The 26869-nt window shown below is 36.5% G+C and overlaps 4 protein-coding genes across 4 annotated transcripts; all 4 read right to left on the minus strand.

Annotated features, from left to right (window-relative positions):
- Positions 1-189: 189 nt before the first annotated feature.
- On the minus strand, positions 190-14086 carry LOC110695915 (nuclear pore complex protein NUP96-like). The gene is made up of 5 exons (XM_021873147.1): positions 11086-14086; positions 9479-9602; positions 3895-4043; positions 1244-1341; positions 190-1024 (listed from the first exon to the last, which is right to left on the minus strand). The coding sequence occupies exons 1-5, from the start codon at positions 13681-13683 to the stop codon at positions 829-831; spliced, it is 3165 nt and encodes a 1054-aa protein (XP_021728839.1). The 5' UTR covers positions 13684-14086; the 3' UTR covers positions 190-828.
- Positions 14087-15540: 1454 nt separating this feature from the next.
- LOC110695917 lies at positions 15541-16845 on the minus strand. The gene is made up of 2 exons (XM_021873149.1): positions 16137-16845; positions 15541-15708 (listed from the first exon to the last, which is right to left on the minus strand). Exons 1-2 carry the CDS (start codon positions 16416-16418, stop codon positions 15655-15657), a joined length of 336 nt encoding a protein of 111 aa, XP_021728841.1. The 5' UTR covers positions 16419-16845; the 3' UTR covers positions 15541-15654.
- Positions 16846-16927: 82 nt separating this feature from the next.
- Positions 16928-19850, minus strand: LOC110695916. Its single transcript, XM_021873148.1, has 2 exons — positions 19067-19850; positions 16928-17330 (listed from the first exon to the last, which is right to left on the minus strand). The coding sequence occupies exons 1-2, from the start codon at positions 19565-19567 to the stop codon at positions 17283-17285; spliced, it is 549 nt and encodes a 182-aa protein (XP_021728840.1). The 5' UTR covers positions 19568-19850; the 3' UTR covers positions 16928-17282.
- Positions 19851-22054: 2204 nt separating this feature from the next.
- On the minus strand, positions 22055-23493 carry LOC110695918 (protein YLS3-like). The gene is made up of 3 exons (XM_021873150.1): positions 23047-23493; positions 22751-22855; positions 22055-22424 (listed from the first exon to the last, which is right to left on the minus strand). Exons 1-3 carry the CDS (start codon positions 23384-23386, stop codon positions 22273-22275), a joined length of 597 nt encoding a protein of 198 aa, XP_021728842.1. The 5' UTR covers positions 23387-23493; the 3' UTR covers positions 22055-22272.
- Positions 23494-26869: the final 3376 nt, after the last annotated feature.

The following is a 26869-nucleotide window of genomic DNA, read 5'->3' on the forward strand; positions in this document are numbered from 1 at the left end:
ATACCAATTCAAAATGGATATTGTATCCGCCACAGGTGGTGGGGCGGGTATGGATGTGGATATTGTACCCGCCACAGGTGGTGGGGCGGGAATGGGTATAAGATTTTTAGGCGGGTATGGGTATGGATGTACCATCATCCGCATCCGACCCGCCCCATTGCCATCCCTACTCCCATTATACACCACTAATTAAAAATTCATCAGTCAATTACAAAACTCAAAATTGCACAAAAAATATTAATGAATATCCGTGTATCTGCAATATAATAAAAGACCTGCAATTCTAGCACTATTATGTGAAGTTAGCAGGATCCACTAAACCTTGAACATATGACAACATTTTACTAGGGCTGACAAAAAAACTAACCCAACCCAAGATGACTGACTAACCAAACTACTTCTACCGAACATGAATTAAACCTGCATGACCAGACACAAACTTGACCAACCACAAACCTGACTTGGATATCCGCTTTAGCAGCACTCCCAGTATGGCAGTATCCACATGACCACATGACATAATCAGAGTCATAGACAGATGCTAATCCACCATGAGCAGGTACATTGCTAGTAGCATCATCAGGAGACTAGGAGAGTCATAATTTAAGAACCAGGTAAATATTGATTATAAACCCACAATGACCTGCCATAAAGCACCATACCAAAGGTTGCTGCATACTTTCTGCCATAATTTTTTACACTTGTTGCATGCTGCTTGAAAAGGATCAGCTGATATGGCACATCGGTGGAACAGTTCTATCGGAAGTTTACAATTGAGATTGAAATGCATCCACTCATTCATTAGTCAATATCTGGCCAGAAGAAAGGTTATGTGGCTGTCTCTGAAAGAAAAGTAGTGAAAAGTAACACTGCCTCCTGTAAATGACAAGAGCGATGATCTTCAGGGATTGGAGCAGCAGCTATGGTGTCAAAGCAGGTCAACTGAGTTTCACGTCTTGAATCTTCTCCACCGTCAGATACAAGCAATTTGCTGATCTCTTCTGACATCTTTGAGTAGGCCACTCTAAGGAAAACAATGATTGCTGTTAGTTTCTGGTATTGGGGACATTATAAAAGGAGACAAACATAAACCTGACATAAAGCATTATACTTCGCCTTTCTAATGATCCCCATGTTATTGCTCATCTCATAACAAACAGCCAAAGAATAGAGATAATAACTATGACGGTATATATTACAAAATCCAGAAGATAAACAAGTGAACGAAGCTAAACTTGCATACCTTGCGTCTGTGGGTAGTCTGATTCCCAATACTTCTAGAGACTTATTTAAGCAATTGAAGAACTCCCTACAAGCTGCTTCTTTACTCTCAAGAGAATCCTGAAGAGGATAATGATACAATTCCACAATATTAGTTTGAGCAAAAGCCTCGAAGGACTAGATAATCACATAATTATTCTCCCAATGCAACTACAGAACTACTCCCATATAAATAGTCTTCTGCTCGTGAAATTTACTAACACACATGTTTTGGCCAAAGTTAGTATGGGTTCTCATTTCTGAATCTCTTTTGTAGTAGTCTTGATGCTTGCTCATACAGTGATTGTCTGATAGCTGTATAAACCTTACGACAGTTCATGGTAATAAAGGTTTCAACAAACCATATGTCAGTTTTTAATGCTGGTTGGGCTTCATTTAGGCTAATCAGCTAAGTGCTTGGTTGGCTACAAATTAAAAAGCCATTTTGATTTACTTCAAATAAAATAAGTTTACAATAATCCCGAATACTCCCAGAACTCCAATCACCACCTAATCTGAGCCAGCCTAAAGCCCTAAACAGCACATTTTGCTACCTTTTTCACCCACTTGATAGATGGTACTATATGGTGGTAATAAGAATTAAATTAAATGAAAATGCCTGTAGAATGCTAGGCATCTCTTTTTTTTCATTGCATTACCTTATATTTTTATTCTAGAGGATTCTACTGGTGAAAATGGAAACTTGTGAAGAAAAATATATGCTCAGGGATGAAGTGGCATTACCATAGACCTTGGCAGGATAGTTGTCTTGAAATACTATGTATAAATCCATTCCCATTAGCATCATCTAGTGCCATCTAGGTGTCTACCAAACAAGTCATACTACTGTCAATCATGAAGATTCATTCTTGTGACAATAAAGGCTTATAGCGGAGCCCAAGTTCTGGTTACAGCATGTTGAGTGATGATTGGATGAAGTGTATAGCATTAACAAGTAGCAAGAAACAAGCAATTCAAAGGACTAGCTTGGGTATGGTACAATGATACGATAAGAGCAGACAATGCTTGCATTTGACCTATCAATTATCGCATAGAAAAAAATTATCACTTATTAGTGTCTGTTGCAAGATGAAATGCCTATTGGAGGGTAACGAAATTGACCCTAATGACACGTGGTGTATCAACAATTCAACACAAGGTTAGGCACAAGCAGAGTCACATAGTTCGCTTCTTCGGCTTGCAATTCGCCTAAAATGGGCCAAAATTAGCCCAAAATCGACCATAATTCGCTTTTTCCAGTTCGCGGATCGCGGGCAGTTGAGAGAACTATGTGACACTGGGCACAAGCATGCATAGACAGTTTTTTTAGTGCTATGTCTAAGTGCATTCTGAATGCACATACAGATGTTTTGGAGAAAGATCAAGGGAGTATTTGTTTCCTCAAGTCTTTCTTTGGGCTTGTTGCACATCAAGGTTAGGCTAGTTCAGTGCATGGGGCCTGGGGCCTGAGAGCCACTCAGCCACAAAGTCATTCAAATAATTCTACCCTCATCCTGAGACACCAAGCCCATTAATTTTCCTGAGCTGATCAAACCATTTAGTCTGCAGCAAGCATTCCAGGAGCACATAAAATAATTCTGGAATCTACAAGACATGGATCACAAGAATTGCCAATCCAACTTTGGTATTGGGGGTTTCAACCCCTGCAGGCAGTTCATGGTTCACAGACATTGGAAAGCTATACAACAGAGGAATAATGAGATTTTTTTAAAAAAAAAAAAAATTTAACTCACCAGCTGCCCCACTACAGCTTAAATTAAGCAGCTAAGTGTAACCAAAGCTGAAACACTATCAGATACTATCATATATTCATATTATTTCATTTTGTCAATAGCAAACAACAAATGAAATTTTGACTTTTACCACCAAAAAAATCAAAAAAATGTTTTTTACCACCAAAACTTCTAAAACTATTATTTTACCACCAAAAAAAATTCTAAAAATTGTTTTTTACCACCTAACGTCAAGAAAACCGTTAAATCTAACGCGAAACATGCTCTTCACGGTTTTAGGGGGCCATTTTGGCCTTACGGCTCCAATTTGAGGTCAGAATTGACAAAAAATGATTAGAAATGCTTAGTTTTGCGTATTCACACAAATCGAGGTATTTTAAAACACGCAAAACGAGGCATTTTTTTATCATTTTTTGTCAATTTTGACTTCAAATTGGATCTGTAGGGCCAAAATGCCCCCCAAAACCTTTAAAGAGCATGTGCTTGACACGAAATTCGTAGAATTTTAAAAATTCCATTAGGTTTTTTACGACAGGTGGTAAAAAACAATTTTTTATTTTTTATTTGGTAGTAAAATAAAAGTTTTAGAAGTTTTGGTGGTAAAAAAAACATTTTTTTTGATTTTTTTTTTTGGTGGTAAAAGTCAAAATATCCAACAACAAATAACCTCCATATAAACAAAAAACAGAATATCAGATACTTTTGCTGGAAAAGCAGCTAAAGCAGCTACCACTTAAACAGTAACTGCACATGATTCAGCTGCCTAAGCAATAAGTTCACATTACTTTGACAGCTTTATCATGTGAAGCTGCTTATCGAGGAATTAGGTCAAGCTCAAAATGTAATCCAGCCACAATGTGGTAAAGTTGAATATAATTACCAATTTGTTTATATCATCTTGATCACCATGAAGAGAGCTCCTCAACAGATAAAATGAGATATAGATTCCAGCTCCCAAGTCCCAGTCTTCTATCTCTGACTTATAATCCTCCATTGACGTTGCCAACCTCCAAATCTCTGAGTCTTTGGCTGCATTTACATAACATTATTGACTTGAATATTGGCAAGAGCGTTGTAGGCTCCAAATTAGTCAACTAGAACACTTTTGACAAGCAAACAGAAAAGGCAGTACAGCAATGATTCATGGGAAAGATTACCCAAAAACCTTCAAATTAAACACATTCACATAATCACTTCAGTTAAGACTTCAAAATTTTCGATTTCGTAGTAAGATGGTGCAATATCACCAATATATACATTCTTAGCAAATACAATGGTAAGACCAAAATGGATTCTAACTTTAAATATCAAAAGATGAAGCAGAAATAAGAGCTGAAAATGCAGAGGGGAAAATTCAATGTTGTATCAACTTAGAAATAAGAGCCGAAGATGCACAGGGCCAGAGGGATAATTTCAAGCCTAAGATTCACTGTGCCTTCTGTAATGTCATACTTCATATAAAATAAGCTAAATTGAGTGGAAAGAGGAAATTTTTATTATAAATATTGTTTGAAATGTCATGAGTAGTGCTGCATACAGTGTTTTCTTATATCTTTTCTCGATAAACTCTTTATACAGTATATCACTCTATTTAGGCAGCAATATAAATTCACCTGTTTTTTTGAGATAAGGCAATAAAGGCGCAGTCATACTAAGCTAAAAAGAGAGGCAATACTTTATCTTGAATAGCCAATCAAACTGACTAATTTATTAACCAGGAAAATATACAATGAAATAATAACTCAAATACTCTGTCCCAAATTAACAAAATTTATTTTCCACAGTTTTTGAGAAGGTAAAAGTTATTGGGTTTGAAATTGTTGATATCAGAAACTACCTGTTCAGACAAACCAAACAAGATCCCACTTGAGAGCATGTCTAGTCCCCCAAGTTTTGACCATTTGCAGAATGTTTTCAAGAGCTAGAAAATGTTGACCCTTGAAACCCACCCACACAGCCTATTGCTTTGTCAAGACTCACCCGTCAAGACTTGTTTCAGGAGCTGCCTAGTAAACCTTAACCACTTGAATTTTGGACTGATATCTATCTCATCATGTCTTAGGGCAGCTGGTTGTCTTGAATAGCTTTTATAGGTATAGGTACAGGAATTCTAGAAAAAAAATTGTCCAATGTGATACTTTGAGATCAGATATTTCAATTCATAAGACTATATAAGAACCCAAAAAGAGGAAGGAGTTTAAAAAAGTCAGCGATATAGTCAGGAATCCAAGATACAGTAATTTCATTAAGCCAGATAATATTTATAAATTTCAAACCACCTACACAAAGAATATTCGTTTATGGGTTGTACCCTGAGAAGCTTACGCTCAGTGAAACAGATTGCCTAAGGCACTACAACCCCCACAGGAAAGAGGGAGAAAGAAATCAAATTGAAATATTGAGAAACACAGAAAAGTTTGGTCAAGGATCAAAGAAAAAGGGAAGTGCACTCACACACACAGCGTTGCTACCTGAAAAAGGAAGCAAAGCACCTAATGAGAAGGACTTCTGCACGTAAAGTTGACATTAAATTCGTACAAGGAGTACAAGTAAACCAGGTGCCAGGCAGGGATTTCAGCAGCCACGACTAAACATAAGTCTGACACACAGTAGGGACAGGAATGAACAGACATCAACAGGTGATTACAACCACTTCAAACCTGAGAAATGAGGATACTATTGGCACAGTGGAGATTGGCGAGGTGGGGTGGGGGGACGCGAATACAAGCCACAGGCCTCCTTGTGCTTCCCTATGGCCCATACTATTTACAGCAAGAACACAAGGTCCCGAGGGCAGAATCAAGGAAACCAGAATAGATAATTTCCATCGCTTGTATTTGGGAGAAGTCAATTCCTCCCTGTTTCCCACTGATATGTGATTTGGAGTAAGAGAGTGGTGACTTACGTCACCAGTAAACATATTGCACTCATCTTTCATGTATTGAACTAAAGAAGGAACTAAAAAGGTGACACATAAATAAGAGCAAGAAAGTAAATCAGAAGAACTTTCAATGATCTCTATGACATGCCTAGATTTCTATCCTCATCCACAGACCACATTATACTCAATGCTCCAAGAATATTGCCTTTAACATGTCGTATCCAAAATGACTCCTACCTTATTAATGTGTTCTTTCACCATATAGCAACACTTACATCATATAACAACTTTGATCTTACAACTTCCTATAGAATTTTCCCTTCAGCTTTTAAGGGCACAATGAAGTGCATTCTATTTGAGCCACCCAAATTCAATCCTATGAGCCACATGTTGGACTATATCACCATTTATTTCGAATAATTGGCCCAAGGTACTTAAAGCATATCACTCGGAAGCATTCACCGGGAGTACTATAGCCATATTAATTCTCTATTTTTAGTATATTACCAAGGTAGCTTGAACCTCAAGATTCTAACCTTTGCCTCCATAGTTCCAATTTACCATTAACTACCATTAACCCCTTTGGCCCTTTCATCCACCAAAATAATACATCCGCAAACAACATACAGAATGGTACCTCATCACGCAAACAACATACAAAAGTAAATTAGGGCTTAGTGCAAATCCTTGACGTAGACCAAATATTGTTGAAAAGATCTGTTAACCAATTAATACCAGCCTTACACAAATATAGCCACACCGCAACAACTGCTTTACTGAGTTATGATCTCCACCTCCACTTTTACAATTGTAAAGCATGTATGAACATGGTGAAATTAGGGTCAAACACAAGGGACTATTTAGGGGTTAATAGCTTGCTGACATGATGGGGCAAAGTATAGAAGTCTTTCAACTGAAGATGTGAAACACAGGAACTCTTCTGGTGAAGGATTAAAGACGTGGAACTTCCAAAACATGGTAGGTTTATTCATGAAAGAAGTGAAGAAAGCAAGAGCTTAAGATCTGAAGCAGCAAAGGTGAAAAAAAGGAGTTGGAGTATTTAATGCTTTGTGAGAGAGGAGCTAAGAGCAAATTAATGAGTTAGGGTTACTTAATATAGCTGTTAATGGAAGGAGACAGTGTGACATGGTACATGGTTCAATTCGATATAGGTATGCAAACAAGGATGAAAGGCACTAGCTGCTAAAAGATAGGAAAAATTGTAAAAAAAACCCCCCTAACTTTTCAAGATTTTTCATATTACCTCCTATGAATTTTTTTCTTTTATTTAACCTCCTCATGTTTTGATCCGTTAGTGAAATCACCCCCTATTTTGCATTTTCTGTTAAAACCTAACGGTGGGGCCCACTTTTTACTAATTAATCAACTATTATGAAGCATTATTAGAAATCAACCAAAATTATATCCTCATTAAACATCCACCATGAACCATCATGTACCTTCCTCAACCCCAGCTTAGTACACTCCAGCCTTCACCTGTCTGCTGCCACCACCACCACCAACTATGATGTCGCTGCCATCACCACAGCGATCCCATCGTCACCTTCATCATTTCCCAAAATACAACCACATAACACTCTCATGCACACCTTCTCTTTCTTCGAATCTACTCCTCCCTCAAAACTCATCCTCAAATCAACTCAAACTCGCAATTTCACACCCAAAAACTTATCCATCTACCTCAATCTATCAACTCCAGCAACTCCCACTCAAATTTTCGAACTTCTCAACTTACATTTCTAAATCTAAAGTTCGAAATATTGGCCTGAATTCAGCCGCGTACGTCGAGCTTATTTCAACCATAGTTGAGGGTTCGAATTGAACAATTCTTCAAGGATTTGGGCTGAATTTTGGTGCAGCTAGGCTTGTTTCTTGGAATCTGGCCAACTTTTAATCGGGCCTCAAAGAACTCAGCCGGGCCAAGGACGATTTCAACTGCAATCGTTGATGTAGTCGTTGTAGTTGTAATTGCTGGTGATGTTGAATTGGAAGTAGAAGGTTGCAATTGCGATGATCAAGATGATGATGAGGATGTTAGGGTTTCGTTGTACGTGAGATTGAGGTCATATTTTTATGAAGGGGGGTGGTGCTGTGATGTTTGGTTGGCTAGAGTGAGGGTGTTGGTTAGTGTTTTGATGATGGAGGGTGTGTTTTGATGTGGTGATGATATGAAGGTGAAGAGGATTGAAGATAAAGATGAATGAAGGTGATGATGAAGTTGTTAATAAGAGGATTAAAAGAATAAAGAGGTTAGTATTGTAATTAATTTAGTTTAGTAAATTAATTAAGTTGTTAAGTTGTTAGCTAATGGAATATTGAAAATATTCCGTTAGTTTTGACGGAATTGGGTGATTTGGGGGTGATTTAAGTAACGGAGCGAAACGTGAGGGGGTTAAATAAAAATAATAATTCAAAGGAGGTAATATGAAAAAACTTGAAAAGTTAAGGGGGTTATTTACACTTTTTCCTAAAAGACATGAAAAATTTTGATGTTGATTTATTTGGATCCAATACATCTATTAAGCCCAACTGCAATAACAGCATCACATATTTTAATCTCCTTTGATAGCAATAACAATAATGCTGATTTATCAACCCCAAAACATTGTGGTTTGTTAATCTGCTTATTAAACCTATGATGCTCAGAATCAAACACACTATAAATGTTATTTGCCCAGTCTTAAAGAGTGTTTCAACTGATGTGAAACAGTATCCAAAATTTGGATTTATACTCAGCAGCAAAAAATTTCCCTAAAAGGAACATTTTATATTCTTACGAAGCTGGTAAGTGAAAGTCAATTAATGACTTGCAGTCAACAAAGAAATGAAGGGGAAAAAAAAAAAAAAAAAAAACATAATCCCTCAATAACAAAATAATGGAAACATTTATTATTATTTATGAGAAATAACATATTCATTTTTTGTAATTAATTCATTACAGAGGAGTAGATGAAAATGATTTACTCATTATTTTACTGTTTTGAAACTAGCAAACCATGTAGGATATAGGCTCTGTAAAATAAAAGAGAGACGGTGAGGGTTTTATGAGAAAAAGATCAATATTGCTGGCTGTACTTTGAAATTCTTTTTATACTTTATTGTACAGAAAGTTATATTAAAGTTAAAGCACTACAGTTATAGACCATTTCTTCAATAAGATGCCTCTTTTCTCTCTCACTTTCTTCCAAAGGGCTCACATCACTCAGGCGACCAAAAGCTCCAACATTTCTTTCTCCTTTCTATTAATTTGGTGCTTTTGAAACCCTAACAAAGTTTATCTCCCTTCCTCTTGCTTTAAGTCTAACCCATATATGGTGCCGAGACCAGGTTATGTTGGTTAGAGAAAGGGGTAATTTGGATAAGCCTGAGCATCATATCAATTATAACACCAACATCAAAGAATCCTAATGGCTAAAACAAGAACACAAGCAATAACACAAAACAAAAATAAAAAATAATAAATAAACTAAAAACAAGAACAAGAATTAAAAATTAAATAAATGAATAGAACTCCGCCAAGCATCCACAATGATGAGATCATAAGATTTGAACATGAGTTTACCTGACAAGAATAAAGAATGAACAACTGATGTTATGAAGATTGTATGAGCCTTTTGCCAACTGGAACATTTTATGTAGTGCTCTAGAGCCTTAGAAAGATCACCATAATATTGAAAATATACAGCCTGCAATGTATACAGAATATGAACACTAAAAAGAAAAAAGGAGAGTAACAAGAAATGAGATTGGCTGCACTACGGAAAGCACATGCAAATCTTCGAAAATAAAGTACAGTCAAACCATATCACAGAGTTAATATTTATAGAAGCAAGGATAGACCATAATCTTTGATCAACCTCTTTATTGATTGTGTCTGTTCATATGGAAAGTAGTAGAGAAGTGCTTGTATGAGGAGTGAACATGGATAGCTATCAGCCTGCATCAGATTGGGCAAGCCACACGTGTTCAATGGGAAGGAAGCAAGTGAAATGTGTATCTTAATTCACATGTGTCCATGAGTTTGTCCTTTTCTTCTCTTTTCTTTTCGATGTTCTCTTGGGTGGTTAGGCAATTAAGCAATTTAAGGGTATAGAAAAGGACAAAAAGACAAGAAAACCAGCATCTTTGAGCATTCCATGCGTGGTAGATAAGCACTGGTCCAACTCCTAATGGGTTAGACGCTTAGACAATTAGATTTATAACTATAACAGTAAAAAAAAAACTTTTTTACTACGTAATTTGGGAGCTGCATGTAATAGAAAAATCACGAAAAGAAAAGGCATCAAGACAACTCCTTTCCTTAAATGGTACATGGTTAACCTCTTCTTCATTCTCTTTCCCACGTATAATTATAATCTCGCAAAGACCTCTAACCTGAGTTAACCACCAACCCCCCCCCCCAACTACTCCCTTTAGATATTAAATTCACACAGGCCCCAAGAACCACTTAACTCCTTGGCTATTTCATCAAAGTCACATCCCACCTTTCCAAAATCATTCCAATATTGCTACTTAAACTTCCTAGAGTACTCAATTGCCACCGCCAAGGGCCAACAGTAATGACCATTAAAATCCACTGCATCAGGCCCACGACGCACCACTAAATCAAAAAACTATTATGTGGATCCAGCAAGTTAAGGGCCTGCTATGGCCATAAATGCTAACAAGAGGCCTTGGCAATAACCTAAATGACAACTTCCTCAAGCAAGGTGACAGCAAATGGCCAAAAGCAGCACTTGTTTAGAAAAAGACCCTATCAAAAATGATTAATAGCCACAATTTCCAGCCAGCTTCTACTACCATAGAACCGAATCTCAACCGTATGAAGCCTGTGTGGCTGTGCAAAATATTACTCATATCATTGTTTGTTTACAAGAAAAAAGTTTTATACCAAAACCCTAATTGGAGTTTGAACTCTAAAACTTATACCAGTAATATATTTAGCCTCATAACACAATACTAAACAAGTAATCCTACTCCAAATGAGATTGTTGTAAGGTAATGCACATATTAAGAAGTTATAAGTTATAGCAGTACTATTCAAAAGTGACAAAAGAAAATACTGCAATAGCTGACAGTATATATAGTACACTGATATATTAAGTGAGGCATAAGACAAAATGGGTTAGTGGCTGGAAAGATACTGCAGAATTGAGGAAGTAAATATACCAAAGCCTCATGCAACCATTGTGATGGAACACCCATTTCTTCTATGAATTTGCGCTGCTCTTCTTGAGAACTCCAGGTTTCACAATACTGGAACAAGATTTCCTGAATAACTGTGGAGTGTAGATAAGGAAAGGCTTCACAAAAGGGCATGTGTAGGACGACATAGATGGCCCAGTGGCATTTCCCTAGACACAATAGCTGAGAAACATATGCCATGTCAAGAATATAAAGATCACTAGAACTGAAGGCACCAATTGCTTCAAGAATTCCATGTTGATGCCAGATCATATGGTGGTCAAGTGGATCGTTAGTTGATGCAAAAGCACTGAACATAGATTTCAGGCCAGCAAAATTACCATTGTCACTAGCATGAAGCAACATCAGATAATAAGCAAGGTCATACCGTCCCTCTGTCGCAACTTGAACAGTCTCCTCAATTGGTCCCTCATCAATATAAGCTGGAACAGGATATGGAGCCTTTCCTTCAGTAAGGAGATGTTGGTAAGTGTGAAAAACAGCAGGCAAGGCAGTGCCGGGTGGTAATTCATACCACATCAACAACCCCAAAAACCTTTTCCAGTCAATGCTTTTATTAGCCAAAGCACTATGAATGTTACCCGAAAGCAATTCATAAAGTTGTATCCTATCCTTCTCAATGAAGTTAAAGTCCATGCCATTGTCTCTCCATAGCTCCAACTGCTGAGCTACATCGGAACGATTCACCATAGACCCACCAGCCTCCCCTAATAAACAGGCCAGCCTCACATCCCTCCTAGAAGCAGCCAATTCTACAGCATCATCTAACTGTCTTCCAGTCAGGTAAAGAAAGATCTGTTGTAAATCATCACCCTCACTCAAGCAGCTCATATCTTCTTGTACCCGATGGTACACACTATCTTGTAGCCAATAACTAAACTCCGCCCTCCGCATCAGAGGGAGTGCTTCAGGGTCAACTTCTGGGCGAGCAGCTTTCCCATCCAGCATCATATCTTCGCCATTGTCCTCTATACCATACACGGCCTTTCCACTAGCCTCCCTTTCAGAGAAAAGAACCTTAATCAGCTCCCATACAATCACTTGGTGCATCAAAGACTGACGAACAGATGGTGACATACCAGGAACGTCAAGTTGCTTCTCGACTACCTCTATATAGTTACGACAGATATCTGACAGAGAAAAACGATCGCATACAACTTTTTGAAGGCTTAAATTAAAGGGACCAACTTCAACTTCAAGAAACCTATGATTCAACGATTTGTGTAATTCTAAGGGTGACTGAAATAGTTGATCAACAGCTTCCTTTTTCACTTCATTTGATTCATCTCTAGTGACCTTGTCGATTGCAACCTTTTCAAGAGTTATTACTGAAGACAATACTCCTTGACGATCATTACTACAGACAGGCACACCACTATGAATAAGGACACCATTCGGTCCCCATCCAACACGAAATGATCGGCCCATAAACAACCCAGCATCAACTATATTTCGTGAATGATAACCAGATACAGGTGTTTCTTGCTCGGGGTCCAATTTGAAACCTTCCGGTTTAACGACCCTCAATGGTGATCTAGTTTGTTGTGCTAATAGAAGAGTCCCAGGAGCATTTACATCAAAACCATTAGACTTGTACTCAAGCAAAGGCACTGGAGTCTTCCTGGGTGGCGGAGGACTTGGTTTAAAATTCACCTTTAATCCTGAATTGTATAATGGAAACTTATCTCGCTGACTCGATTGTTTCTCATGCGACGGATAATCATCATAACTTTCATCCTCATCACCATCACCCGAAAACATCAACATTTTCATCTCTCTCATTCTAGCGGGATCAAGCCCTAGATGAGCAGGAAGCGAATGAGAAAGCTCATATTCATTCTGGCCAATATCAAACCCATTACTATTTAAACCCTCATCCTCACCACCACCACCTACACCTACACCAACATCGTCATCCATCTCAACATGATCATGACCCGGCTCATCATCCGCATCATCCATCACAATATCATCCTCATCATCCAAACTCAGCCCAAATCGGCTAAAATGCCGAACCCTAAATTTCCATTCCCCACTCAATGGATCATACGACATAAACTCCGCGCCCTGCTTAACCGAGCTCTCTCTCAACCTATCAACAACCCCACAAAAGCTCCCACCATCGACACCCGATTTTCCAAACTTGAGTATCAAACTAACCACAGCAGGCTTATTCAAACCTTCCCCAACATCAGGCTTAATACTCTCATCCTCATAAACAACAATCTCATTCCTATTAAACTTAACAATCTCAGCCAAATCCAAACCTCTCACATCAGTTTCCCCCAAAAACATCACACTCCCAAACCCAGTTCTCCCAACAACAAAATCCCTAATTTTGCTACAATACCCAGGTTTAATCCCCTCTAATGCAGCTAATTCCTTCATTGAAGGCTCAGTATAATAATCAGAACATCGTAAAACTGGTAAAACCCCATTATTTAACACACCCCAAATTGTCTTCCTTTTCTTATATGGTGATGAAATTTGAAATGCAGAACAACAATCAAAAGTGGGTCTTGTTGAGGAAGATTGTATATCACGAAAAATATCAAATTCCATAACTAAAAAAAAGGTGAATAAAAAGAATGAGCAACTCAACTTCAAACCTTTGACTGCACGTTGTTATCGTTGTTGTTGTTGTAGGCGTTTGATAGTCGTCGGACAAAGGAGAAGAAACGGAAATTAGGGGTTTAGAGTGAGAGAGTGTAGTGTTGAGCGAAAACGCGAAGTCTGAGTGAGGTTTTTTTGGGGTAAATAAGAGGGAATTATGTTTTTGTTTTCTTTTAGGCAATGGAGGTAAACTCGGAGGTAAAGTTGGGAATTTATGTGCAATTCAGAGGGTAGAGTACTAGAGTTGGTGTAAAATTTTCTATTTATTTAAAAAATGTCATGTGATTTACTACTATAGTAACTCATGGTGAGTAACTACTAACTAGGCATTTCTCATAATTGTAACCCCCCTACCCTTTTACAAACTATAAGAAGACTTAAAAACTGAACCAAAAAATTGAGCACTTAGATTACAACGCAATACAATTAAGTAGCATTTGTTGTAAGGTGAAGTACGATCAAGAAGGTAATGATAGTACATTTTCAAACGTGTCTACAGCTAAGGTTTTAGTAATCACCTGCTTTTTCCATTCATTATTTTATGAACCACATGCAGAATTGGAGAGAAATGAATTTTTAGAATAATCCAAGTTTCGAAGTAGTTGTTAATGACAGAAGACGTGTTGCGTTGGTAAGTAATTGTTTGTGTATTGTACGTACAAGGTGGACATATATATTTCGATAATTTTTTACATATATTCGTTTTTTTAATGTTGGGTGTATATGTGTAATTCCAGCGTATCCCAGGCACATTATGGCATATTCTCAGTGATGGCAATGTAACTATATATCGAGGTCTTGGCAATCATTCGTGGATAGTTGTTGTTCGGAACATGGAAATTGGTTCAAATTGGAAGTATTTTATCGAGGACGGATGGCAAGAATTTATAAATGAAAATCAAATCATAAATGGAGACGTGTTGAAAATATTTTTATGCAACAATTCAACCATTCACGTTAGAGTTTTTAGATCAGGAATGGAAATATGTAATAATGCCCCATGGTATAATCTTAGTTAATTATTATTCTCTAACACTTAACAAGAATACACAAACATTTCTTGCTATCCTTGAGCACTTGTTTGAGACCAGTACAACAATCTTGTGAGCCGTTGATGGGGTTGGATGGATGGTTGAATTAGAGATGTAGAGGGAGGAGAGAGATAGGATGATTAGGAAAAGCCTCCATGAAAGAGCAGCCATGATTCCGTTGAGCCCATGAACAACCCACATGTAAGCATTCTCTTGTCCCACACTAAAAACACTAAAGGGGGAGTGTAGTGGTAATGGAATCCCACATTAAAAGAATTTAAGAGTTACCACCACTATATAAGGCTAAGGGGCTACTCCCTTCATTGCCATATGGTTTTGAGGTGGAACCTCCTTGGTCTTGTAAAGTGGTGGACTTGCACTCTCCCATGACGGTGCGGCCCAGACCCGTATTTAACAGATTCAATAGAGAGGTATGAAAATATGCATCCAACTGGTAACGAAGTTGTTCAAGTTTAGCCAAGGTATCAAGTACTTAAAGAAAGCAAATCCAATTGTTAAGAGAAGTCTCCTCCTTATAGAGGCTTGACACAACTCTAATTTGGATTAATTAGAGTCTAGTATTGTAGACTCTGAATTACCAAATACACTTGCATACAAAATAATCGTTTTATCATATGATCAATTGGAAATTAATACAATAATTAATGAATTCTTGACGTGCTTATGTGTATAAACTTAAAATATATGCATTTGTACGATGTAGAGAGTATTAAATCTATACACTTCTTTTTCGTTATAAAGACGCTTTAAAAAGTGAGCAAAAGATTTCATATGCATTTTATTAAATGAGGTAATTATTAGGCGTACAATAAAGCACGTGCATTAGAAAATCCAAATAATAGACCCTTTAAGAAGTAGTTGACACTATTCATTCCATAACATAATTTGGCATTTCATCAACTTGAGTTGGAAACCGTTGCACCTAGCCATCAAGAAAAACGAGTCATTAATTAAATTAAAAATTTGACAACTAGAATGTAGATAATAATTTTTAAATGACAAGTCACTTTTCTTTTTCACATGACAAGTTATTTTTTAAAGAGCAATCTTGGACTCTTGGTATATTATTCTAACCAAATCTACAAAGTGGCAAATTTTTATGAGTATTTATGCACTATCAATAATGAGACGCATTCAAGATACAGGGCCCAAAAATTTGACCTTAACAACAACTTGACAGATTCACATTTTACACGATGATTAGAAGCAAGGTCAGGCATTATTACACCTAGTCATCAACCAACATATTTAACACCAATCTAACACAGTAACAGTTTGATCTCAAGTACTATATCAATAATTTTTGACAAATTGATAATAAGAAAGGGTAGAATTACAGAAAGAATGTACCTTTAACATCCACAAATGCCGAGAAGTACAAGAATGAATCGTCTGGAACTGATGAACATCAACTTTCTTGTTGACAAGACCAAATTGCAAGTAAATGTTATCATTAGGAGGCAAATCAACCTTAATCTCATCAAGTTTGAGCCATAGCAGTAACCACTTCACCCGAACTCCCTCCAAGTTAGTGATTGATCCCAGCTTGAGGGTGCCTGATATGAGCTCGTCGTAGCTGACTAAGTACTCATCCAACTGCACATAGCAAGGCTGCTTTTCGAGTTCCACCATGAAGCTGCCATCTTCAGCAGAGAAGGTGTAGTTCTTGACTGCGTCGGGTAAGAGACCCCTTGGGAGCCCGAATGCAGGGAGAATTTCATGGATGGAGATGGCTGTCGCTGCGAGTTGGGGGGGGGGGGGGTTGGAAGAGGATCATGATGAGGGAGAGGAGAGAAAAGACGGTCAAGAAACCCATGCTTGGATTGGACCATATGCTGTTTCAAAGAAAGGGATTGGATAATGTAAAACACAGAAGATGAGGGGATTGAGGGTGACAGCTTCCCCGTGATACACGAGCTTATGATCTTTGGCCAAGTTTGGTAAAGACTTAAACAATTCAATACTGCAAGTCAATGCTGATTTAATTTCCTTAATTAAAACTGTACGTTAATGGACACTTTTTTCTAATGAGCATGCCTTTTTTTTAAGAGTGATTTCCCTTAGCTGTGAGATAAATGAATCCCAAATTGTGCACGTAGAAACAGAATTTAGCCTGGTATATTCAGAGATGAGCCACAAAGTTAAAAGCGAAGCAGAAACTCAAAGTAGATAACATGTACGAAATAGTAGATTCCAGGATGCCGAAAATATCCATCACAGGATTGTTTACAGTATTACACACATATTCTAGGTACTAGGTAGTGGGTATTACTAGGCTACATTTTCTCCGATACATTCATCAGAGAAGAATTCTACACTAAATAGTAATACAAGTGTAAGCCCTTAAAACATGGGACATGTACATATTATACTTTTATCTTAAGCAGCCGGAGACCAAACTTCCGTCTTACGGCAAGGCCATCTCAGCTTCTGCTATTAGACTATGGGGAAAACAAGCAATCTGTGCCTTCATTCATCACTGATAAGTGATGCATTTTATTCGGTCAGCAACATAGGGATATCTCCATCAATAGGAGGTGGAAGCTGCAGACAAAATAAGGCAAGATAAGAGAACGATTTTAATAAGAAAATCACTAAACAAAAATTAAGCTGCAGAAAAATTCTATCAATCATACAACACAACACTAAGCATCAACCAAACCACAATGTTCAGATTAGTACAAATTAAAGATAGAGGAAAATGTATGACCTTGTTTTTAAAAAATGGAACCACTCACTTAGCTCTACATCTTGATTAAGCAAGACTATATAGCTAACATTACAATACCCAGTACTATCTTCAAGGTAAATTTTGAAACACCAGAGGAAACTTGAGCTCAATAAGGCAGCTTTGCTTAAATTTCCCCAACTGACCATGTTATTTACCTTGATGGAACAATACCCATGCAAGCAGAATATGCAAGAACCACACAAACTACCATGCAGTAAGTTCTTAGCAATTTCAAGCAGAAAATAACAAAAAAAAAAAAAAAAAAAAAGGCACCCCTCACTACCAGCCCACATCCTTGGAATGTTTAGCAAGAGAGACACGCTTTTAAATGATTGTCAAGAGCAGAGTCTTTGTTAGTATTTAAACTTACAACAATAGATTTGAATTGGATATTCTAAACCTTTTGGGAACGGAATGCCAAACCACATTATGCAAACAGACAAACTACATTATCACACAGATGCTATCCTTTTAAAACATTAGCCTATATTATCTAAGTTTTCATAACCTTATTGGCCTTAATCCAATCACAAGCAATCACAGTAACAAACAAATCAGAAAGCTACAAGAAACAAGTTCTTCAATAAGCATCTTTATTGGAGTATTTTGGGCCCTAAGCAAGGATTAAATAAGTGCTACGGTGAAAATAAGAAAGAAGCAACATTAGATAAGTACCAAGTCACCAATAATGCTAATACTTAGCATACTACTCCGTTGTAAGTATGAGTAATAAGTTTGTAACAACAGTTTTAACTTTTAAGCAGAAAACACCGCAAAATGACAGCTTATGCACCAACGCATATGTCCAGAATGTGAGCAAGAGACTAGTACAAGACATGCCTCTTATAATAGCTATTGAATTCTAACAAGAATGATCAAGACACCATAAAAGGAACTTTGTCAGTAGTTAAAACTTCATCTCTCAGAATTGTATTGCATTGCAAGATTGAACATTAGAGAACAGAATGTCGATCCATACTCTTCAACCAAGCAAATAAGATGGGCATAAACACATAATAATTCCTCAAATCACAAAGCAGAGGCCGATGATCGGCATGAAGCAAGTTCTACAATTGGCAACTCCAAGGGTGTAGTTAACTACAGTGATTAAGCTTTCAAAACTTGCTGGGATAAAATTAGAAAGACACAAAAACCTTACAAAATTGATTACCCAAGTCAACAAATGACGCCAATAATACAAAAATTAGTAACGACAATTCCACACCTTATCTTCTACCACTATATTAGTCTTATTCCTATTTCACATTGTTTGACTAAAACAACTAAATTTGACAAACCACCAAAAGATAGAGTTGACTAAGATGAATAATTTAAATCATTGATTTATCAATTGCCAAGTTTACAAACATGAATCTTGATCAATATAATTGGATAATCTATCAAATTCAGCTATAGAAATTAGAAAATCACAATTCATAACATAATTAGCTTATTTCCTAAATCAATAATATTACAATTCTTGCTCAATAAGTTTGATTAAATTACAATCGAAACATCAAAACATAACAATAAAAAGAAATCATAATACCTCGAAGCTCCAAGAACGAAGGTTCGCGCCGCGAGCAGCAGAAACGGAATCACGGCAAGAATGAATAGTTTCAAACTGATGAACACTGAGCTTCTTGTTAATCAAACCAACCTGAAAGTAAATCGAATCGGAAGGAGGCAAATCGACCTTAATTTCATCAACATCAAACCAAAACAAGAATCGTTTGACTTGAATTCCTTTCAAATTAGTAATCGACCCAATTTTTAGGGTTCCAGTGATGCGTTTCTCGTAGTAAACCAGGTAATCGAACTGAATGTAGCAAGAAGTGTCGAGGTCAACGACGAAAGTGCCATCATCGGGAGAGAGAGTGTAGTTGTTGACGCAGTTGGGTAAGAGGCCGCTTGGGAGGCCGAATTTGGGGAGAATATCGAAGACGGAAGGCGGAGTTGGAGATTGAGAGAAGGATGGAGTTAAGGAGAGAGAAATGGTGATGATGAAGAGGAGAGAGAAAATGGTGAGGTAGGGTTTTGCGGAAGCCATTGATGATGTTGAAGAATTGAAGATGAAGGTTTTTCAGAGGAGCGAGAAAATGAATAGAGAAGAGTCGGAATTTGTAGGAGAGAGGAGGGTAGAGAAGAAAAATGGAGTTACATTAAAAAATGGATTACTGAGTGAGGAAAAGTCCAAAAGCTGATTAGGACGATGATCATAGATAAGATTATGCAATGCTATAGAGCATATTCGATCCTAAATACTTGTAAAGCTGTAAGACCCATTGATCGAATGATTATTTTTCTGTAAAGTTGTAAGACCCGTTGATCGAATGATTATTTTTCTTATCTTTTATGAAAAAAAAATACATCAACTTTAGAAAGTTAGAGCATTTTCAATAGCAAGTTAATGGTCAAAGAAGCTTGTATTGACACTTCAAATCATGAGCTAATTTGTGTCTCGATGGTTAGCTATTAACTTGATGTTTTATTGTCTTTCATATGTTAATAAATACAAGTAGTTGGCTAACATTCGATCTCCATCTTTTTTTCAAGCATGTTAATAAATATACAATTAGTTGGCTAGCATTCTATCTCCATTTTTTTTTCAAGCAAATTGGCTTGCCAAACGATAAAGCAAATTAAGCTAGTTTGGTTAGCCAAGCTAATTTTCATTTTAAACTCTAATGATTAAGCAAGTAGCTTTGAAATTTAAAAAATTATAAGCAAATCCTTAGCTCTGCCCAAGCCCCAAGGGGCATGGAGTTAATTAAGGTTTTGTAATTATGTTGTTGGGAGGTAAAACAATAAAAGATTAATGCAAACAAGTTCAAAAGATATAACAACAAAAAGTTCTGCAATTGGGGTTAATAATAAGAGAGCATAAATAATGGTGATCTATGCCAAAGTAGAAAACGTTGCTAGCTTTTCATAAGAAATAAAATAGATGAATGTTACAGGTAATTTAAGAATGGAGAGAGAACATAAGATTTGAGATGTTCCTAAATTTGTGCTATATATGTGATTTAATAAGTTTTGTTTTTGATATCTATAAGGCTTAAGTGTTAAATTCTTTACTTCAATGTTATGTTTTAAAGTTTGAGTAGAAAATGTCAAACCGTTGTAATAGAGTTTTGAAATGGAATTTCTAAAGGAATAACAGTTAATGACTTAATGTCTTAAAGTGTGAGTAGAAAATGTCAAATCGTTGTAATAATATGAAACGAAGGTATTGTGTACACTTGGATGTAAGATAAAACATGTACTCTAAAGGCCTGTTATGATTTAGTGAAAAAAAAAAACTGATCTGAAGAACTAAACTGAATAGAGCTAAAATGAATTGTTTATGGTAGAAGAAAATTAGAAACTAAATTGATTGGAGCTGAACTGAACTGTAATTAAACTAAAGAGAACAGGCCTAAGTACAAATGAAGGCTATGAAGCCAAACGCTTGCAGGACATTAGACAGGCATTAAAAATATTTCCAAAATTAGTATTAATTTATAAATGTATGTCCAAATTACGAGTCAATCTGTGTAATTAATGTATAATTAAATGCATGTCAAAGTCACGAGTCGATTGATATAATTACCAATAAAAGGGCAAGTTTTCTATTGGCCTAAGACAAACCCCTCTAAGAGTGTAAGCCCACGTGCTAGTTGCTACAATCGTCTAACCCTCATCAACAATCAAGCCTGGCTTATTACTCCGTAAACAAATGTAAGATATATGCTAAATGCCTATGTCTTGGGCAAAATTAATATCTCAACGACTAACAACCTCTCAATGAATTGAACATTATGGGCCACGCCACAGCCATATAGGGCCAACGAAAGTAACATGCCCATAAAACCCAATTCAAAAATTCAAAGCAAGGTTTGATCTTCATCATTCATGCAACATTGATATTCCAACTGAGCATAAGATAAGATAAGACATTTATCTCTAGTCTAAGTAATGTTGTTGCCAAAATAGCATCAGTACCCAAGGATTACTCTTGCTGCAGCCTCCATCCCAATATTAACTCTGTGCGCAGAAATCAGGTCATCGACCTAACCCGATCAACCACTATTTCTCAAACAAAGCCCAAATCACCATCAAACAACTACTACCCGAACCCGACGTTACTTATGGATGGAAACAAGTAGCCTAGGTACAATACTTATGGCACATGATAAAACGATAGCGATATTAATTACATGTAAATGTCGAGTATCACACACAAATAACGTACCATCTTAAACTATCCGTGCCACATTGCCTATTGCAAAAGCAAGGAAGGCCTACATGTTTATTTAACACTACTGATATGATGATAACCACATTATTGTGAAAGGCAAAGCTGATTTAGATAGATGAGCAATTTTAATGAAAATCCATTAATCAATGTAGTTATGAGGATAGCAACACCATAGCTAGGTAGAAATAAATGTGTGGTGCCACTTGCCTAACCTCCGGCTAGTTGCGTTACATTTCACCATTAAACGTATAATAACAATAATAGTCCTTTAAAATAATTGTACAAAATTAAGACTTGTTTTTTTGTAACAACTCGATCTTTTATTGTCATTATTCAAATGTCATTAGTTTCACAGAAATTACAACTAAAAATAATCGATGGTAATACATTAACATATACCTTCCTAAAAACTCATAAGGGCGCGAAGAAATTCTTGTAAAATTGACAAAATTAAGCAGACATGAAGATAAAACTTAATAAACCTATATGATGAACGCAATTCTTCTAAAATCCTGTTAAAAGACAAAGTATGAAACAAAGCTCCAAATCAAGGCTCCATAAAACATTTGAGCAACCAAACATCCCTTGCCCTTTCCACTATCACTAGTTTCCTTGGCGCTCGCTCCACCACCACCACCTCCTCCTCCTCCTCCTCCAGTGGACTTACCTGCGACACAAGATCAGAACTTTAATAATAAACTGCCTTTCCTTTTTGTTTTACTTTTACTTTTTTGTGAGACAATTACCGTTAAACTAAAAATATTCATTTAGAGACAAGGGAGCTGAGCAAAATAAATAAAAAAAAAAAAAAATTAAATACAAAGTACTGTATAAAATAAAATAAAATAAAATAAAATTTTAAATAAGCATGTGTTAGGTGGGCAGATTTGATCTTTCATTCATGATGCTAATTGTGGGTTATTATTAGATTAATTCTGTACAAATTTAAAAGTGGCAGAAAGGTTAGAAAAGGAAAAAGGAATCAAAGTTTACCACTAGAAGCTGGAGTCCCACTGGTTGGAGGAGCAGCAGCAGCAGCTTTAGCAAAATCATTGAAGACCTTAGCCTCTGGAGAATTGGGTGCCAAGTGCAGAAGTGCTGTTCAACCACAAAAATATAAGGAAATATTAATTAAAAATATAATGATATACGAAGTATACTCTAATAATTTTTTCAGCTCCTTTTGTCCTTCCGTATCTAAAAAACGAAGAACAAATAGACACGGAGGGAGTACAATTCAAAGGGCTAGAACGATAAGAAGCAAGAAATAGATATGTACGCGTGCGTACCTGGACATTCATCAACACTAGCATTATCAGTGGCATGACATTCCTTAGGTAGACTTAGAGCCAAGGTAGAATTAACCTTTAATCCGAGGCTAGGATCGTCACGGTCCTTAACAAGGATACACAAACATTTCTTGCTATCCTTGAGCACTTGTTTGAGACCAGTACAACAATCTTGTGTAGGAGACTTAGCCTGACCACCAACATAAGGAAGACATGTTGCTAACCCAACTAGTTGATTTGCACACTCTTCTTTATCCTTGTTTATGTCACAACTACACTCACTTACTAGCAACAACACTAAAATTGACAATAAACCTACTTTCCTATGTATTCTTGCCATTTTTTTGTGTGTGTGAAAACTGAGGTATAATGAAGAGATAAATAACACTCTTAGATTGAGACGTTATTTAGCTTTTGTGAGTAGGGTAGTAGTGCTCAATATAATGGAGCATGGTGCTTTATAAGTGTGCCCATATTAAAATGTTAGTCCATGTCACCAATTACAGGTGGCAACTGTAGAGATAGAAAGGACAAGCAATTAGCCAATAATAAATGCAATAACCCCATATACCCTCTTCTACTCAATTTTGCTTCACCTTATAATTACAAGTTTGAGTATTTTTCGAAATTCATTTCATAGTCCCGGTGCTAATAATTTCTATAAAACAAATTGACAATTTTGCAAAGAAGAGAAAAAAAATAAAAAATTCTCGGTTACATTTTCAATTCACATCTCACAAATAAAAGTGTGCAAATAATTTATATGAATTCCAAAAACATCAATTCTTGTTCTTATATATTGACCAAAAAATATCAATAGCGCCTAATTAATTCGGTGTGGCTGAGAAATTATTAAAGTATATAAGCAATGGTGCCTTGGCAAGTATGTGTTGTTAATAATATATTAGTGTAACGGCTATCTAAAAAATTGAATTTAAATAATGAAGAAGACAGTTTGGCTTCCACATATCAAATTTTTTTTTTTTGGATATTAATTAGTTATTGTTAGAGGACCAACTCAACCAAAAGTTTAAGCTGATGGTTGAGGCCCAGGAATATGTTTTATACCCCCTCACACGAGAGCCCGTTTGGGCTAAAAGTGTGGATGCAGCATGGGCCCGACCTCCTCATACCCAGCGCTTAATATTCTACTTGAAAGTGGGGGGTGGATGAGATTCGAACCCGTGACCTTTATGTCACGTTGGCTCTGATACCATGTTAGAGGACCAATTCAACCAAAAGCTTAAGCTGATGATTGAGGCCCAAGAATATGTTTTATACTCTATCAGTTATACACGAAGTATGACTTCTATTATTAAGTGTATTTAACAATAATGATCTGAGGACGACCCACGTCAAAATAAATCATTGTGACCACCCAATCGTCAAAAGAAAATATTGTCAATTCATCATCACAATTCATAGCATTATCTATGTTAGGAGGGATGGACGGGGTAGGTAGTGCCTTAATGGGTCTTGTGAGAATTGCAGTAATTCATATTCACGTTTGACATTTCTACTATGGTGTGTAAAGCAAAAGAAATTCAAAACATATATATGCGCACACATGTACGAATGTTAATGGTTTATACGTGGGTACGATTTGATCTCACAGAGGTGGAAGGAGGGCCACTAACAATCTAACCACTAGACCAACATTGATTCTCAAAAATATAAATTCTAATAGTCTTATATAGATATATGTATTTGATACTACGACGGTTTTTATGACTTATAAGTGACAATCCTAACGATACGATTTTGTTATAGATAATGAAAAATATTTTTGTCTTTTATACACGCAAAAATGCCAAAATGTATGACTTCGTTGTGTCCTAGAAGAAGGGATCAATCAACGTGGAAACCAAAATATAGATGCTCCGTAGCTCTAAAGGTAAAAATTAAGTCAATACCAAAGGAAAGATGTTTGTCCAAACAACCCGTGAGGCCGTGATAAGATATTTGTCCAAAAAGTTTTACTGTTTTATGGCCGCATTAGACAAATATGGGTTGATTCACTTAATTGATTTCAACCACAAACATCCAAATAAGTACGAGTATTCGCTCATTCAAAAACAACAAAAATGTACTCTTAATAAAAGAGTTTTATCTCCGTCTCTAATTTTTTTTTTTTTTATTATTATTTTTTTTACACTAGTCATTTTCTTTACAAAAGATTTCAAATGTAAAATATAAAAAGATCGGAGTAAGAAATAACACATAGCGAATTCCACTAAGTATTAATTGACACGGTCATAAATTTTCAACCTTTTGTTCAACCACCACCCGATCACCACCCTTAGACCCTCACCAGACCACCTAGCCATTGCTCAACGTCTCAACTTGACCAGCGGCCACCTGCCGACCTCCACTAGTGACACCCAAACTAAACCTTTATTTATACCACCACCAACATGTAGGTGTCCACGAAAGCATTGTAGCCCCCACCTAAGTCGGTGCTGCCACCTGCCCACCCCTACTAGTGCCGCGTGTAATTATATTCATTTGAATGATTTGATTGAAAATATTTACAATTTATAGCACATAATTCATACCGTATTTCACTATTTCAGGGCAAACGTTTTCCCTTATAATAATGGTAGCTTTCTTTATTACAAAATTTAAGTAGAGTCCCATTTGTTTAGCTTTTTTTGGGTGGATTTTTTAACTTCCTGATTTCAAAAGCATAGTGTTCATAAATAAAAGTATTTAAAGTACATTCACCAAGGCTGTGAAATTAATGTAATACACTAAATTAGGATTCTCATGTTCATTTCTGTTAGTAAAACAGCTAGAATTAGTACATAATCCTTCCCATGTGATGAATTTATAGTCACCAAATACGGAGTACTATTTTACTAGAAATGACTCGAGTATTATAAACAGACTTTGTTGTAAAATTACGTAGTATATGTCATAACCTTAACTATGAGGAGTACGTAATAAGGACAGCGTGACAACTAACTATGATACAGATGGAAGACATTGAATAATTTTGATTGTCTATTTTGTCCACGTCCTTCAAGTAAATCTGGTGCATGCATTTTCCTCAAGTGCGTACAGAAACTTCCATATACAAGCTGCATATCCTATATATAGAATTTATTCATAAGTATCTTCTTTCACAATAAAACTCTGCTATGAGAAATGACGAGTTGGTATTCCATAAAAAGGGAGGGTTGGGGTTGTTTAAATTGAATGCTAAGATGGAAGTAACAGTTGGGAACGTTTCATTAAATTAAGTAGTTGCTATAATAATAATGTACCAATCATGAATGATCATCTCAGACAACCATGCATTATTATTACCATCGGCCATCGCAGCTGGAGTAGCCCAATTTGCACCCAATCTTCATTTAATTCTAGCTATATATGTACCCTCGTCTATAATCTAAATTATATGGTACGGAGTACATACTTTTTCCGTTCCACTAAGATGTCCGTTCTTCAGTCCAAGAATCATTCGAGTTTAATAAGATAATTTTGGAACAAAAATTTATTCAATCTACAACTAAGAACATGAAAGAATAATATTTGCTCAAGGTCATATATGCGCATAGCAGGATTCAAATACGGAAACATTATTGACTTAATTCTATTAAAATTGAACATTTCATGATATAAAATTACTCATTATTATGCTACGTACAACAGCTCGATCGATTTGTACACTAGCTAAACACCCAAAAAACTTATTGACAGAAGACCCTAGCTAATGTATACGGAGTAGAAAGGAGAGTCGTAGACGCATCTCCCCCTAGGAAACATCATTAAGACAGTAAGACGAGACACCCTCGAGTAATGACAAAGTTACGAGCATGTC

The sequence above is a fragment of the Chenopodium quinoa genome, unplaced genomic scaffold (genome assembly GCF_001683475.1).
Source record: "Chenopodium quinoa cultivar QQ74 unplaced genomic scaffold, ASM168347v1, whole genome shotgun sequence".
NCBI classification, from domain to species: Eukaryota; Viridiplantae; Streptophyta; class Magnoliopsida; order Caryophyllales; family Amaranthaceae; genus Chenopodium; species Chenopodium quinoa.